Source organism: Callorhinchus milii, unplaced genomic scaffold (assembly GCF_018977255.1).
Source record: "Callorhinchus milii isolate IMCB2004 unplaced genomic scaffold, IMCB_Cmil_1.0 Scaffold2, whole genome shotgun sequence".
NCBI classification, from domain to species: Eukaryota; Metazoa; Chordata; class Chondrichthyes; order Chimaeriformes; family Callorhinchidae; genus Callorhinchus; species Callorhinchus milii.
In genome coordinates this window covers 57293964-57307659 of record NW_024704743.1, presented here as the reverse complement: position 1 = coordinate 57307659, position 13696 = coordinate 57293964, and the positions used below count along the sequence as shown (strand labels likewise).

Sequence of the window (13696 nt, the reverse complement as noted above, 5' to 3'; positions counted from 1 at the left end):
TGAATCTCCACTGTATCCTCACTATGGCTAGAAGCTCTTTCTATGGTGAGATGCCCAAAAGAAGATTCAATACTTCAACTGCAGCCTAACCATTCTCTTGTATAACTTCAAAAGTTTAGTTAAAGATGGTATTTCCCAACCACCATTGAAATGATGGGAGCAAGTGATCATAGGATCACAAGAGAGATTCTGATGAAGAATGCCTTTCAGCCTATTTGATCTAATCTTTCCAAAGCACCCATCTTACTATCCTTCTATTGCAGCATTAAGCTGTGTCTTAAATGAATCCAGCATCTTGCCCTCAAACCTGTTCCAGTCACTAATTAAGAAATACTTCCTGGATCTGTGCTAAAATTGCCCTTTGCTACTCTAAATCCGTGTCCTCTTGTTCTACTATCTCGGTGCATCCAAAAGTATTGTTCTAAGCTTACTTTATCAATCCCATTTAAAATCTTACATATCTCTATAAGATCCTCTCTGAGGTTGTTTGCTCCAAGGCACTGCCGGCTAACTTAATGGCCACTGTAAGCAGCTATGGACACAATTCTTTGAATAAAATTAATGTGATGGATATTCACCCACAGCCAGTTATCAACTGACACATCTCAGAAGTGAAATGTCCCGTGATGTGTTGTCACACCATAAACAGCAAGATTCACTGGATTATGACATGCTGCAGGTAATCCAGGAACTTAACCCAGTTGGATATTGCAACCAAGAATCACTTCTTGAAAAAAACATTCTTTTCATTAAAGACAGTTTAGTTACCTGCTTATTTTTGAGGGTTTTGTTTTCTTTTTCTGAAATGGTAGCAGTGAGATTGTGCTCAATAGATCATCAGCTTCTGACTTCAGAGAATGCATTTGAATATGACAATTTACCTTGAAGGGAAAAACCTTGGGGAACATCGCAGGCAACTAAGACAAAATGACTGTTATGCACAAGATGAGCAATGTGTGTCACATTCGCTGACCAAGCATATTACAAGGCACTATCATCCTGGCAGGTTTATTGAAATATATGTTTCATACAAGAGAAGTAATAATAATAATCCTTGCATTTGATATAGCGCTTTTCACGTCGGGAGGACGTCCCAAAGCGCTTCACAGAACACACTGTAAAGTGAATTGACTGTATATTTGTGGGCGAACGCGGCAGCCAATTGCGCACAGCAATGTCCCACAAACAGTCGTGGATTGAAAATGACCAATTTATTATTGTTTTTGGTTTTGGAGGGATTATTATTAGGCGTGTGGAGTAAGGAAACTTGCCCAAGGTTTCGCCCTGCCTGGAATTGAACTCAGGTCTCTAGCTTGCAAAGCGAGTGCTCAACCACTGAGCTACAGGACTCCACAAGGTAATGTGAGGATGGTTTGCATATACTCCTTATATATTTTTAGATAACTAAATGATTTATTATTTTTTAGTAACAAATGTTACATGGTTTTCCTGTGATATTCTTGATCATCTTTCCATTTTAAGAGAGCGAATAAATTGTCCTTAATATACGGCAAAGGAATAGCAAGAAATTCTTTTGCAGGGCACCCACTTCCTATTACTAACAGCAATGGAATTTGTGTGTGTATTGCAATATGATCTGCATTAAGTATTCCAACCTCACTAATAATGTGCAGACGGTGAAAAGGAAAAATAATTACATTAAGATTCACAGTGTCATCAATTGTGCCATGGGTAAAGGGACTGTCAAATGTAGAACTGAGCCACGAAGAGCAGAAAGTCAAAGATTTGACTTGTGCTGGGTTATCTGGATATTGGCAACAGTGGGAATCCTGTAATTCACCTTAACGTCTGTGGAAAATAGAAGGTTTGGTGGGAAATCAGACAGGGTACGTGTTGCTGATCACGATTCTCTGGGCTCTGCTGGAAAATGTTTACTTAAGGACTTCAGGTGAGAATAAGAATGGGTTTGGATCTGGTGCTTACAGCCCTGTGGTCAAACAGACTGTCAGCACTCATTATCACTAAGCGCTCCAGGACGCTATCCCACGTGAAGGGCGCTATATAAATGCAAGTTGTTGTTATTACTAAGACTGATGAACTGCGCAAGGTTCTGGAAGGCTGATTGCATCCTTCCATTAATACCACATTGATACATAAATACAGATTAATTGTAGCCTTATGAAGCTGACATATGATTTTAACAGGATCATGCTGCAGAGCCTTGAAAAATTGCATAATTTAAAATATAACTTATCAAACGTGGTTAGGAGCATGGTAACATAGGAAAAGGATTAGGCCATTTACTATGTGAGCCTGTTCTGCCATTTTATTGGATACATCCAAATCCTTTACTCCCATTTCCCTGCTTTTATTGTATCCCTTAATACCCGTATTTTCCAAGTACCTATCAGTCTCATTCAAAAGCACCCAAATCAATTTTGCATCCATAGCCCTCTGGGGGCTTCCCCAGACTTCTAAATTCTCACAGTTCTCAGTGAAGGAATGTTTTCTGATTTTGATTTTAAGTGACTTAGCTTTAATTTCAAGGGGTAGGGGGAATTTTGTCAGACAAACAGTCAAAGGGTGAGCGGATTTGTGAGTTTTGTTTAACCCACATTCAGGACAGTAAAAAAATATCCTGTGAGCAGCTCTAAAAGTGACAATAAAGGGCATTTATTTTTAGTACATCTCCAAAAGACTTTAAGCTCACATTTCAACATTATTATCAGTACTTTAAGAGGTCCTGACATACCAATGCACCTGAAGACATGACTGGAGGTAAACCCATAAGGAGGAGGCAGATACTATAGCCATGTGACAGCTTTCAGAAATATAAATGTCTAGTGCCTTTGCAAAGACATAACTGTAAGGGTGGTCTACATGGGGAGGAAACGACAGCAGAGGTCGATTTGAGGAGAGACTGTTATCTTCATATATACACAATAGTCTTTTCAAAACATTACAAAGGATAGCCTTGTGGATTTCTTTGTAGGTAATTTAAGAGTTGCAACATATTAGCCATTATAACTTATAATGCTTGCCCTTGCATTTGATCATTCTTGCATTTAAAAAAAGTGCTGTATCACGTGGATGATACACTTCTATCACTTCCTGTAAAGGATGCCCAGTGTAACTGGTACAGTTTAAGGAGGGTAGCTGTTCGTGTAAAATTAGTGTAAAATTAATAAGCAAATGAGGCAGCCAATTTGGGCACAGCAACGACCCACAAACAGCCATGGAGTAAATGAATATTTTTTTATTTGTGAACAGTTTTACAACAACAACAACAAGATTACATTTATTGAGCGCCTTTCACGTCGGGAGGACGTCCCAAGGCGCTGCACAGTTTTAAACTGTTGTACATTGTGAACTTTTACCAGGAGTACCAGATGGTTACCCGGGGGGGGAAAAAAAACATATATCACAATACCACAGATTGTAGTCGCCTCCAGGATTGAAAAGATTGTAAAATAAATCATGAGCAATTAATGATCCAAGTCATGCACTGTATCTCATTTAACCATTACTTAGGAAAGCAGGCATAACTGTAATTTACATACAGTGCTATTAGCTGTACAATTGTTATAAGCAGGTTTATTGGAGATTCGCTCTTATTTGGAGCCACAGTACATTTGGTTATACAAAGAATATACAGCACGGAAAGACCCCAATAGGCACAACCAGTCCATGTCAGTGTTTATACTGCACATGAGTCTCCACCCATTCCTTACTCTCTCCCTCATGTGAAGGTCTAACAATTTCTTTCATAGTGACTTAGAGCACTGAGATATTGTTTTGCTCATTTTGAAGCAGGTATGTTTTACCATAAAGTGTGAAAATGCAGTAATGTGATAATTATCACATCAATACCGCTTATCCTCCAATACCTTTTTTTTAAATTAACTTTAACCTTTAACTGTGAAAGAAGCAAATTTCGCTGCCCATTTTCACATCTCTTCATTGTCAGTCACTGTGAGCCACTCTGACCTTACATACTGGTGAAGATATAATAGCATCAAGCTAAAGGTTACCTTGGCAACAGGTCTCAGTACTTTGAAAAATTCAGGAAAAAGTGCCCACAAATATTTCCTCTGTCATCCTTTCTCCAACTTATCTCTTTTATTTTAGGTGTCAATTATTTGGCTTGCTTTGAACTTTCACCTCTGTAAATAAAGATATCAGATCTAATGTCGTTTTTAACTGTGCTCTCCTAGACCTAGATAAAAAGGTACTAGAAGACACAGGGAATGTTTTGATCTATCCTGGTTAACACGGATAAACCATTGTGGTATTGTGACCTCGATCACATGTACTTCATAGGATAGTGTAAAGCTCTATGTGAATTCATTGATGGTTTTAATGGTAGCAGGCCAAACACTGGAGTAACATGTAGCAGGAATAACAAACAGCACAAATAACAAGGAGCATGCGTACCAAAAAGCGGGCATAACGTGTAACAAAGAGCATGAGTAACCAAGAGCACAAGTGATAAAGAGCAAAAGTATCAGGAGCTTAAGTAACAATGAGCATGAGGAACAAAGTCCATGAATAACAAGGAGTAACAAAGAGCACGAGTAACAAGGCGAATGAGAAACAAAGAGCATGAGTAACAGGAATCATGAGTAACAAACATCACCACTGAGCCTCAGCACGTTTGCATTTTTATTGTGATGCCAGTGGCCAGCACCATAACACTCCAACTAGCATTTGTATCCATGCTGATGCTGGCACTCCTGCTGGTGTATCTCACATGTCAATTCAATAGTTCTTCACTAAATATTGCTCATGGTATTCGACTTCTTCTGAACTCAAGCATTACTTAATTTCCAACCCACATAGCTCTGGTTTTGGCGGCTGTACTGTGATGTTAATGAGGCGGAACTACCCTCCAGAGGCAACACCCACTGTGTCCAGAGGTGAGTTTCTATTCTTCCTCTGGCGGCAGCTTTACTGAATGCATCAAAGCTGTTACCTTCACTTTTGCTCACCTACCATTATCTTCCAGCCACAGACAGTCTTAACAGCTTAGCCAGGCCAGCAATGTATCATTGTCCCCGCACAACAGACAAGGTCAGCAACCAGAAAATAAAGCCAGAACTTGTGACTTTGGAAATAACAGGGTTTCAGTGGAGCAACATATACAGAATTAATTCCATGTTGCTGCTATTGTTATAGATTACGACAGCAGCGTAAACAGAACAGAATCCATTATATTGGCAATCTCAGGAGACTGCAGAGCTGCTTGTACACTGCAGGATAAATATGGCACAGTTCTCCTTGTTTGCAGATGTGCACAAATGCACAAGTATCTGGGTTGAGTGGAGTGAGTGAGCAGGAGGCAGTTATCACTAAGTATAGCTGGTCACTAAGTAAAGCAATCTTTACATTGGCAATGTAATAATGGCAAATATGAATTGAAGACAATTTGAAAAGATCACTCCTTTTAGCAATCAGTATAAAATCCAATGTGTGAATAGTTGGTTCAATGAAGCTTGTTAAAGAATCACAACTAGCAACTAGAATGCTCTGTTGATCAAATGAACAGATGAAACATGTCATCTGCTGATAGAATACAGATGAAATGTGGCAAACTTCCGCATTAGTCACTCTAAGTAACTGGAATTATCAGAGCATTCTGACTTCTGAGGCAAACAAATAAATAATCTGACCAGATTGGCATCAAAGACATAACGATTACATGAAATGCAATCAAGCAACATGATTAACTGAACAAGAGCAATGGCCTTTGAGATACCAACAGTTTAGAAACAGGCAGTGCAAACTCTTGACACTCAGTAAATTAAAAAAGCTTCACCATATTTAGGAGTACGGACAATCTTGTTGTATTGTATAATTCAGAAGGTGATGGAATAAGATAGTGCTAGTGTGTATGAAATGTGAATCAGATGTTTGGTTGTTTTATATATTCATTCAATTTGGATGGAGAAACAAATGTTTGCAACAAACTCATTCCATCGTTAGTCTTCTTTTAGTAAATTGTTGCTACTGTTGGCAAAGTCAATACTTGACTCAATTTGGAGTCCCATAGCATCGTGATCAGCACGCTCGGCTGAGAACAAGAGGACTCGGGTTCGATTCCAGTGCGGGACAAAAGCTTAGGCAAGTTTCCTTACTCCACACGTCTCTGTTTACCTAGTAGTAAATAGGAACCCTGTTGTTAGTCAATTGCCAGATCGCTTTCTAGGGGCAATAATCCTTCAAAACAAATTTGGTCACGATTGTTTGTGGGTCACTGCGCTGTTGGCTGCAGCATTTCGCCCACAAAATACACTGTCAATTAATTTTACAATATTTTCTGTGAAGTGCCTTGAGACATTGTGAAGATGCGATAATGCAAGGATTATTATTATTATTTACATCATGGCTGTTAATGGGTCTTTGCTGTGTGCAAATTGGCTGCTGCGTTCATCCACAAATGTAATCACTAATATTATTATACTCAATTGATTTGTAACCAATTATACTCACTTATTATACTCAACTGATTTGATAATAAAATAAACTGAAAGTAAAGCATCGCTCCCTCTAAAATGCGTGATCTGAATACTGTTGTACATGTTATTGGAGAATGCAACTGGATTACAAAGCAAGTTAGCACTCTGTCTATTGATCTTCCGAGAGACTGGTTCAAATTCAATCCAGGTTGCTTGGATCAGGATCTGCTCTCTGGTGGCTGCAATGTTTCTGTAAGAAATGAATACCTAGTTACCCACCTAGTTGCAGCACAAGCCTGCTCCTAATCTGCCAATAATTTAACTCAGAAAGCGCTGGTGTGAAAATAGAAATATCACAGTGCTTGATTTAAGGTGCTCTTCTGAACCTGGAACTAAAGGACATAGGGGTGATCCTCTCAAGATCAGTATATTTACTGAACATGGCATTGTCAAATTCTAATAGGAAAATCCTTATGTAAATTTGCATCATCGAGGTCATGACCATTTATGAATTAGTGACGGATAGGATGTTAAAGTTCAGGTCAAACTGAGTCAGCCTGGCTCCGTTGATAGAACTCTCGCCTCTGAGTGAGAAAGTTGTGGGCTCAAGTCCACGTCAGGATTTTGAGCTCATGTAGCCTAAGATGAACAGTCCAGTGCAATGCTGGCAGAATACTGCAGATCAGATGAGCTGTTAAACTTAGGTGCCCATCTGCCTGTTCAGGTGGACATTAAAAATTTCATGGCACTATTCAAAAAGAGAAGGGAGTTTTTCCCGGTGTCCTGGCCACCAATCCCCTAAATAAAACTGGTCATTCACTTCATGGCTGTTTGTGGGACATCGCTGTGTACAAATTGTTTGCCTACATAATACGTTCACAATACTACAGTTTATACTATGAAGCGCTTTGAGGCATCCTCCTGACGTGAAAGGTGCTGTATCAATGTAAGGATTTTTAATACTTTTATTATTAAAGTGAAGGGAGCTTTATTCTGAAGCTAACTGTGCTGTTCCTGACATAGAAGTGCTCGATGGCAACACCAAGTGCCAAAACAGGAAAGTGTTCTATTCCCAACAACATCCGTAACCTTAATGAGCCCATAATTCAGCATGTACATCAATTGAAATATAGACAACATTTTTCACACAGCACATATGCTACATTAAAAATCTGAACAAATATATCCAAATTCTCACTTTTTTTGGATGACACTTTGGTTCTGGAAACAGGATTTAACTTCTCCTCAATCCCGTCCCCATTAAAATTAATTAAAATTAATTCCTGCATCATATTGTGGATGAAATAAAGATACAAGTCACAAGGAAGCTTAAGACTCAAATGATTCTGACCAGGGTTGCAAACCCTCAGGTCTAATCTTAATCTGTTCAAATTGAAAAGCGATTAAATCATAAAACTCCCATTGCTATAGAGGTATTCTGTCGGTCATGTCACGCAGCAACAAATGTGACGTGCTATAGCTTTCTTCATTAAAAATAACTTATTCTGGTTGAAACATATAGGTTTATCATTTGGCAAGCTTATACCTAATTTCTTCTGATGAGATGTTAAGCGAGGCATTAAAGATCCCATAGCACTACTCGAAAATATGTGTCGAGGCCAACATGCCCTCAAATACAAAAATAGTCATGTGTTTCATCACTGTTTGTGGGACATTGCTGTGCACAGTTGGGCACTCCACTTCACAGTGAATGCTATGAAGCGCTTTGAGATATCCTCCCAATGTGAACTTTGCTATACCATATGCAAGGATTATTATTACAGTATTACATTTGTAAACTGATTGTTCTGAAAGTTAGCATTCAAATACCGTGGTACCCTTCTGGTCCACCATCTTTCTGACATTTCTGTGTTACTCATAGATGGTCTCGTTTCCTATGTTATCTAAGTGTTACCTTTTTTTTCATTGAAAACTCTGAATTACCTTTCCCCTCCCTCTGCAGGAAGCCACCTTTGACACAGGACTTGTAGAAGAGCTGGCAAGTCTATAAAAGGGCACCTTTTTCCCAGTGGGAGACCGAACATATCTCCTTCCTGATGGGAGTCAGACAACTTCTTGGCTTTTATAAGACTTTCTACTGTACTTTTTGGATTTTGGTCAATTATGCAATAAGTAGGAGACCGTCTTGCTGTTACTCTAACTTCAAATGCTGCTGAAATTCTGATTAATGCTTTTGCCGCGTTTCGCCCACAAAACAGTCAATTCACTTTACAGTATATTTTGTGAAGCACTTTGAGACATCTCTTTGACCATGCTTTCAATCACGCTCCATCCCCCCTACCTGCCCTCAACCCTCCCCAATCTCAATCCCCAGCTCTGGTCCAAAACACTGACTGTCCAGCGCCTTGGTACGTCCTCCCGATGTGAAAGGCGCTATACAAATGTCATTTTATTGTTGTTGTCTCAAAGATGTGATAAGGTGCTATATCAAATGCAAGGATTATGATTATTATTATAATTATTGTCACCTCCCATCTCAATTCGTCTAATACACTCCTTGCCAGTTCCCCCAGCTCCATTATCATGGTTCCAATTATTCAAAACTCTGCCTTCCGTGTCTTCACGGCTCTGCACCCCATCATCCCAGTTCTTGCCAGGCTCCACTGGCTCCCTGACGCAGATCGGATTGATTTCAAGATCCTCACTTTCACCTTCAAATCTCTTCATGCCCTGGCACCTCCCTAACTCTCCAAGCTGCTCACACCCCAATCCTTTACCCACTGCTTTTGCTCAACTACAAAAGTCTGCTGTACTTCCCTCATCCTCTCCGCTCCACAATTGGTGACCGTGCGTTCAGAATCTCTGGAGCTCCTTGCCTGAATCCGTCTGTCTTGCCCCTCTTTGCCAATCGAAGAGCAAGAGACTTTGCTCTTCGATCGTGCCTTTGGACCACCTCCCACCCAACCCCATTCCAGCTGGGCATTAAGCCGTGCTGCTGTTAAGTGCTCCATAACATTATTTGCGTAAAGTGCACTATATAAATGCAACTTATTGTTGTTAGAATATATTGACTTTTCTTCCCCATCGCCCAAAAGCTTCCAGGTTTTACCCTGGGCCATGATTTGAATTGATATTTTTTTAAAAACTGCTTTCAACCATTCTGTTCTTCTGAGGAGTTGCTAAGGTTAATATATTTCATCAATAAGTGTTTTGTCGAATTCTAATCTTTCACGATTTATAACGATAATACTAATCACCTTATCATATGGTCGAGACGTCTCAATTAACAAGCTGGTCATAGGAAGGAAAAAGTGGACTGAAATGAGACAAAATAAATATGTTTTCCTGTAAAACAGTCAGGATAAATCCAGAAGTATGCCAGATGTGCTACTGGTTTTGCCTTGTGATCCTTTTACCCATGAGAAAACAAGAGACACTTAGCGCGCAAAGCATGTTGATCTCAGCAATATCTTTCAACTGGCAAAGACATTTCAAGAAGTAACATGAAATTAGAAAGTATTAAAGGTGCAGAGTATAATATAATTGGCTTTAATCGAATTTTTACAGTTTACATTTACACTACTGTTATGTATCCCTAAGTCATTACATAGATTTGCTCTGCAAACAACACCTTAAGACATTGTATTTAATGCTCTTTGTGGGAGATTTTGTTTACTATATTGACTATCTATGAAGCAAAAGTAATGTGATCAATGCACTGATATGATTTTTTTAATGACATAATGCCTGCACCATCTATTGTGGATTCCCACAGCAAATTAACTTTATTGGGCTGTTTTCAGTCAAAGCCGGGAAATTCTGTTTAGCATTGGAATGCTTACACATAAACCAGATGGGGTGATGATAAATGACCACAGAAGTCCTAGAAATTCTCAGTCCCAAAACTCACAGATTTGCCTTGGCTACTCGAGGCTTGTCAGTTTCATGAACCAGAAGTTGAGTCTTTTAACAACTTCAATGGTTTTTGCAAAGATGTAACATCTGGGAAGAAAACTGTTGACATGTAACATGCACTACAACTGTCCAGTAGTAAATCTCACATTGTATAAAACTGCTGCTAATGCTTAAAAGGCATAAAAATTGTGTGCTTTGTAAGACTTCAAGAAAAAAACTGCAGCAGGCACATCAATTACACTATTATCTCATCAGTCACACCATAAAAGGAGAGGCTCCAAAATCCTAACATGTCCTGCAGGTTTATTAAAAGCGAATTTGGGTGCACAGAACCAAAGTGCAATACTTTCCGCAAACATTTAAATTCATTTGAATCTCTTATGTTCCAGTTTTCTTTGCTACCGTAAATTGGGTTTTTAGCTCACTTATCAATAAATACTTATAAATCTTGAACTATCAGCAGAAGCCCTCTCATATAAGTTGCAGTTTTGTTTGTTAATTTTGAGCATTAAATGCTACTGCACCTCCTGACTAATTGTGTGAGATTGCCTTTAAAGTGTCTCTGATGGTGTGCAAGGCAACTTTACAACTGTTGGGAGTAAGGTTGCTGTTTTCTTTCTGAATTTACCCTCAAATTATACTATACAACACTGGCAAGCAAATTCCCTTTGCTTCAGTTTTATCCGCTGCATTCAACACTGCATCTTTCTGTAGTTCCACCATTTGAATGCAATTCCCACCCTCAGATGAATCCAGATGTTCTGTGCATAGAGAATACGATGGTTAGTACTGCATGTCCCTCCATAATCCCTCCAAAAAACAAAACAATAATAAATTGGTCATTTTCAATCCACAACTGTTTGTGGGACACAGCTGTGCGCAATTGGCTGCCACGTTTTGCCCACAAATGTACGGGCAATTCACTTTACAGTCTATTCTGTGAAGCGCTTTGAGACGTCGAGAAGGCGTGAAAAGCGCTGTATCAAATGCAAGGATTATTATTATTATGTGAAGGAAACGTGTGTGAAGATCACACTGGCTCTAGGACCCAGTGAAAGGCTTTCACTCATTGATTAAGGGCTTACAGTGAAACAGATCAGGAAATTGGGAGATGTCGCCAAGATCAATCACAGTGTCCCACAGAGGGAGAGAAAACTACAGAATGAGCAGTGGCATGCATACAAATACTGAAACGTTGCTTCTAATATGATGTTTTATATTCATTCTTTCATGTGACACAGCAGTGAATTGATGATCTCAGTCTTTGTGCACAATTTGAATGAATTTCAGAGACTGGTGGTTATCATGGTGCATCGATTTGAAAGAACACGACTGAAATAGAACCTGCTAGTGAACAGCAAGCATGTCAGTCAATCTGTGACTTGTGTTTAACTCAAGAAAACCTTCACACGTTCAAGGAAAGGAAATGGTTATTTGTTTCAGAAAAAATACACATCCTACAAACAACTCTTTGCACTTGATGCAAAACTTGACATGACGATGTGTTGAACTCTCTTAAAACACAGGCAGCTTCCTCAAATTAGAAATTATTTGCCTAATAAAACAAGTCCCAGAGTCCAGCTAACCATCATTGCAACACAATTGGTTAAAAGAATATTTACTTAAAAGAAATTGAACAATAATTGCAACAAAACAGCTGAACATTACCAAACCTAGCACTGCATTACAGGTTCATATCATCTGCATTTGTAGCTTGTAATATGCGGCAGGGACCCCCCCACACACAAAAAAAACAACACAAACTTACCCAACTGACAGGGAGCATCGTGGAGACACAGCATCACAGTCCACAACATGTACCATCCCCTGAGTGCTCTCTGTGCCATTGCCATTGAGATCAGGTTATGTTGTTCAAGTCCAGAGGGCAATCTCACCCCCACACAGAAACACACACACACACACACACACAGGGAGAGAGAGAGAAATAAAACAAAAAGTTTGACTTGTCTTGCATTAGCTTCAGGGAAGCAATGCAGTGGATGAAGGCAGCTGGTTGGGTGTGCAGCGCAGTGTCCCCTGTGCTGTGCTGTGGCTGTGCCTGTGGCTCCTGCAGGACTCTGGCTGAGTGAGTGAGTGAGTGAGTGGGTGGGTGGGTGGGTGGGTGAGCTGCTGGGTTGTGTTGTGTTGTGTTGTGAGCTGAGCTGGCGGACAGTGCAGCTTTGTGGAGGGCTGATGCTGCTGCTCTGAGCACAGTATCAAGGTAGCAGGAGGGGGGCGCCCTTCAGTGGTTGCCTGGCTATTTAATCAGTGATGCAAATCCCCCACCACCCACTCCCATTATTCCCTTTAAACTTACTGCTTTTCCCCCAGCCTCCTGTGTGCTTTGTAATTCTAGTGGGCTTTGGGTACTGTGATCATTTTTTTTTCATATCAAGTTTAAACCTGAATTTCTCTGATGACTTTACCCATGTCTTTAGATGAGATGAAGTACTCAGTGCCCCAGCTTGGGGATTGGGAACAGTGCACAAATGCATCGCCTCGAAATCTTTTTTTCCCAGCGCCGTGGTTCATTTGTAGGAATAATCAGGATAATATAATAATCCTTGCATGTGATATAGCACCTTATCACTCGTCGAGACCTCTCAAAGCACTTGCATTTATATAGCGCCCTTCACGCAGGACAGTGTCTCGGAGCTTTTAAGATATACTGCATTAATTGATACACAGTTAATGCAGAAACCTTTGTTCAGATGAGGTAGCAAAAGAAAAAAATTTCACAGGATATACGGTAATTTCATAACATTTGACAGATACACAATACACTGTAAAGTCGATAACTTGGGACGTCCTCCCGACGTGAAAGGAGCTAGATAAATGTAATTTTGTTGTTGTTGTAAAATAGATTGACTGTATTTTGTGAGTTAAGACTGATAACCGGACTTACAAATGCATTTTTTTAATATATATCAATCCCCCAGATAAAATTTGTTATTCACTTCGTGGCTATTTGTGGGACATTGCTGTGTGCAAATTGACTGCCCCCTTTGCCTACACAATTCAGAATCACTCCACATTATAGTGAATCCTGTGAAGTGCTTTAAGATGTCCTCCAGATGTGAAAAATGTTTTATCAAATTTAAGGATTATTATAATGTCTTCTTTTGATGATGATGCAGGTGAGTGTCAGTATGTTTATTGAGCTTGACAAGCTCACAAAGTGAAGACCGAGTAACAAAACAAGAACAGGCTGCATTGTACTCTTCCCAGAGAGGTTGGTAGACCTACCAGTGATAAGATAATTACCACCACTTTCCTTACAATTTTTAAAAATGTTAGTGACAGCATGATGTTGCTCAAAGTGCCCAGTTTCCTGCAAAGTCATTCATGCTTTTATCATCTCAAGGATAACCATTGCCAACAATTCTTGCTGGCAGCCCTAGATC

The 13696-nt window shown here is 39.7% G+C and overlaps 1 protein-coding gene across 1 annotated transcript in view; it reads right to left on the bottom strand.

Annotated features, from left to right (window-relative positions):
- The window catches only part of vwdel (von Willebrand factor D and EGF domains-like), a 105753-nt gene extending 93564 nt beyond the window's left edge, over positions 1-12189 (bottom strand). The window contains 1 exon segment of the mRNA XM_042346975.1: positions 12061-12189. Coding sequence (XP_042202909.1) covers positions 12061-12139 — 79 coding nt within the window. The 5' untranslated portion in view covers positions 12140-12189.
- Positions 12190-13696: the final 1507 nt, after the last annotated feature.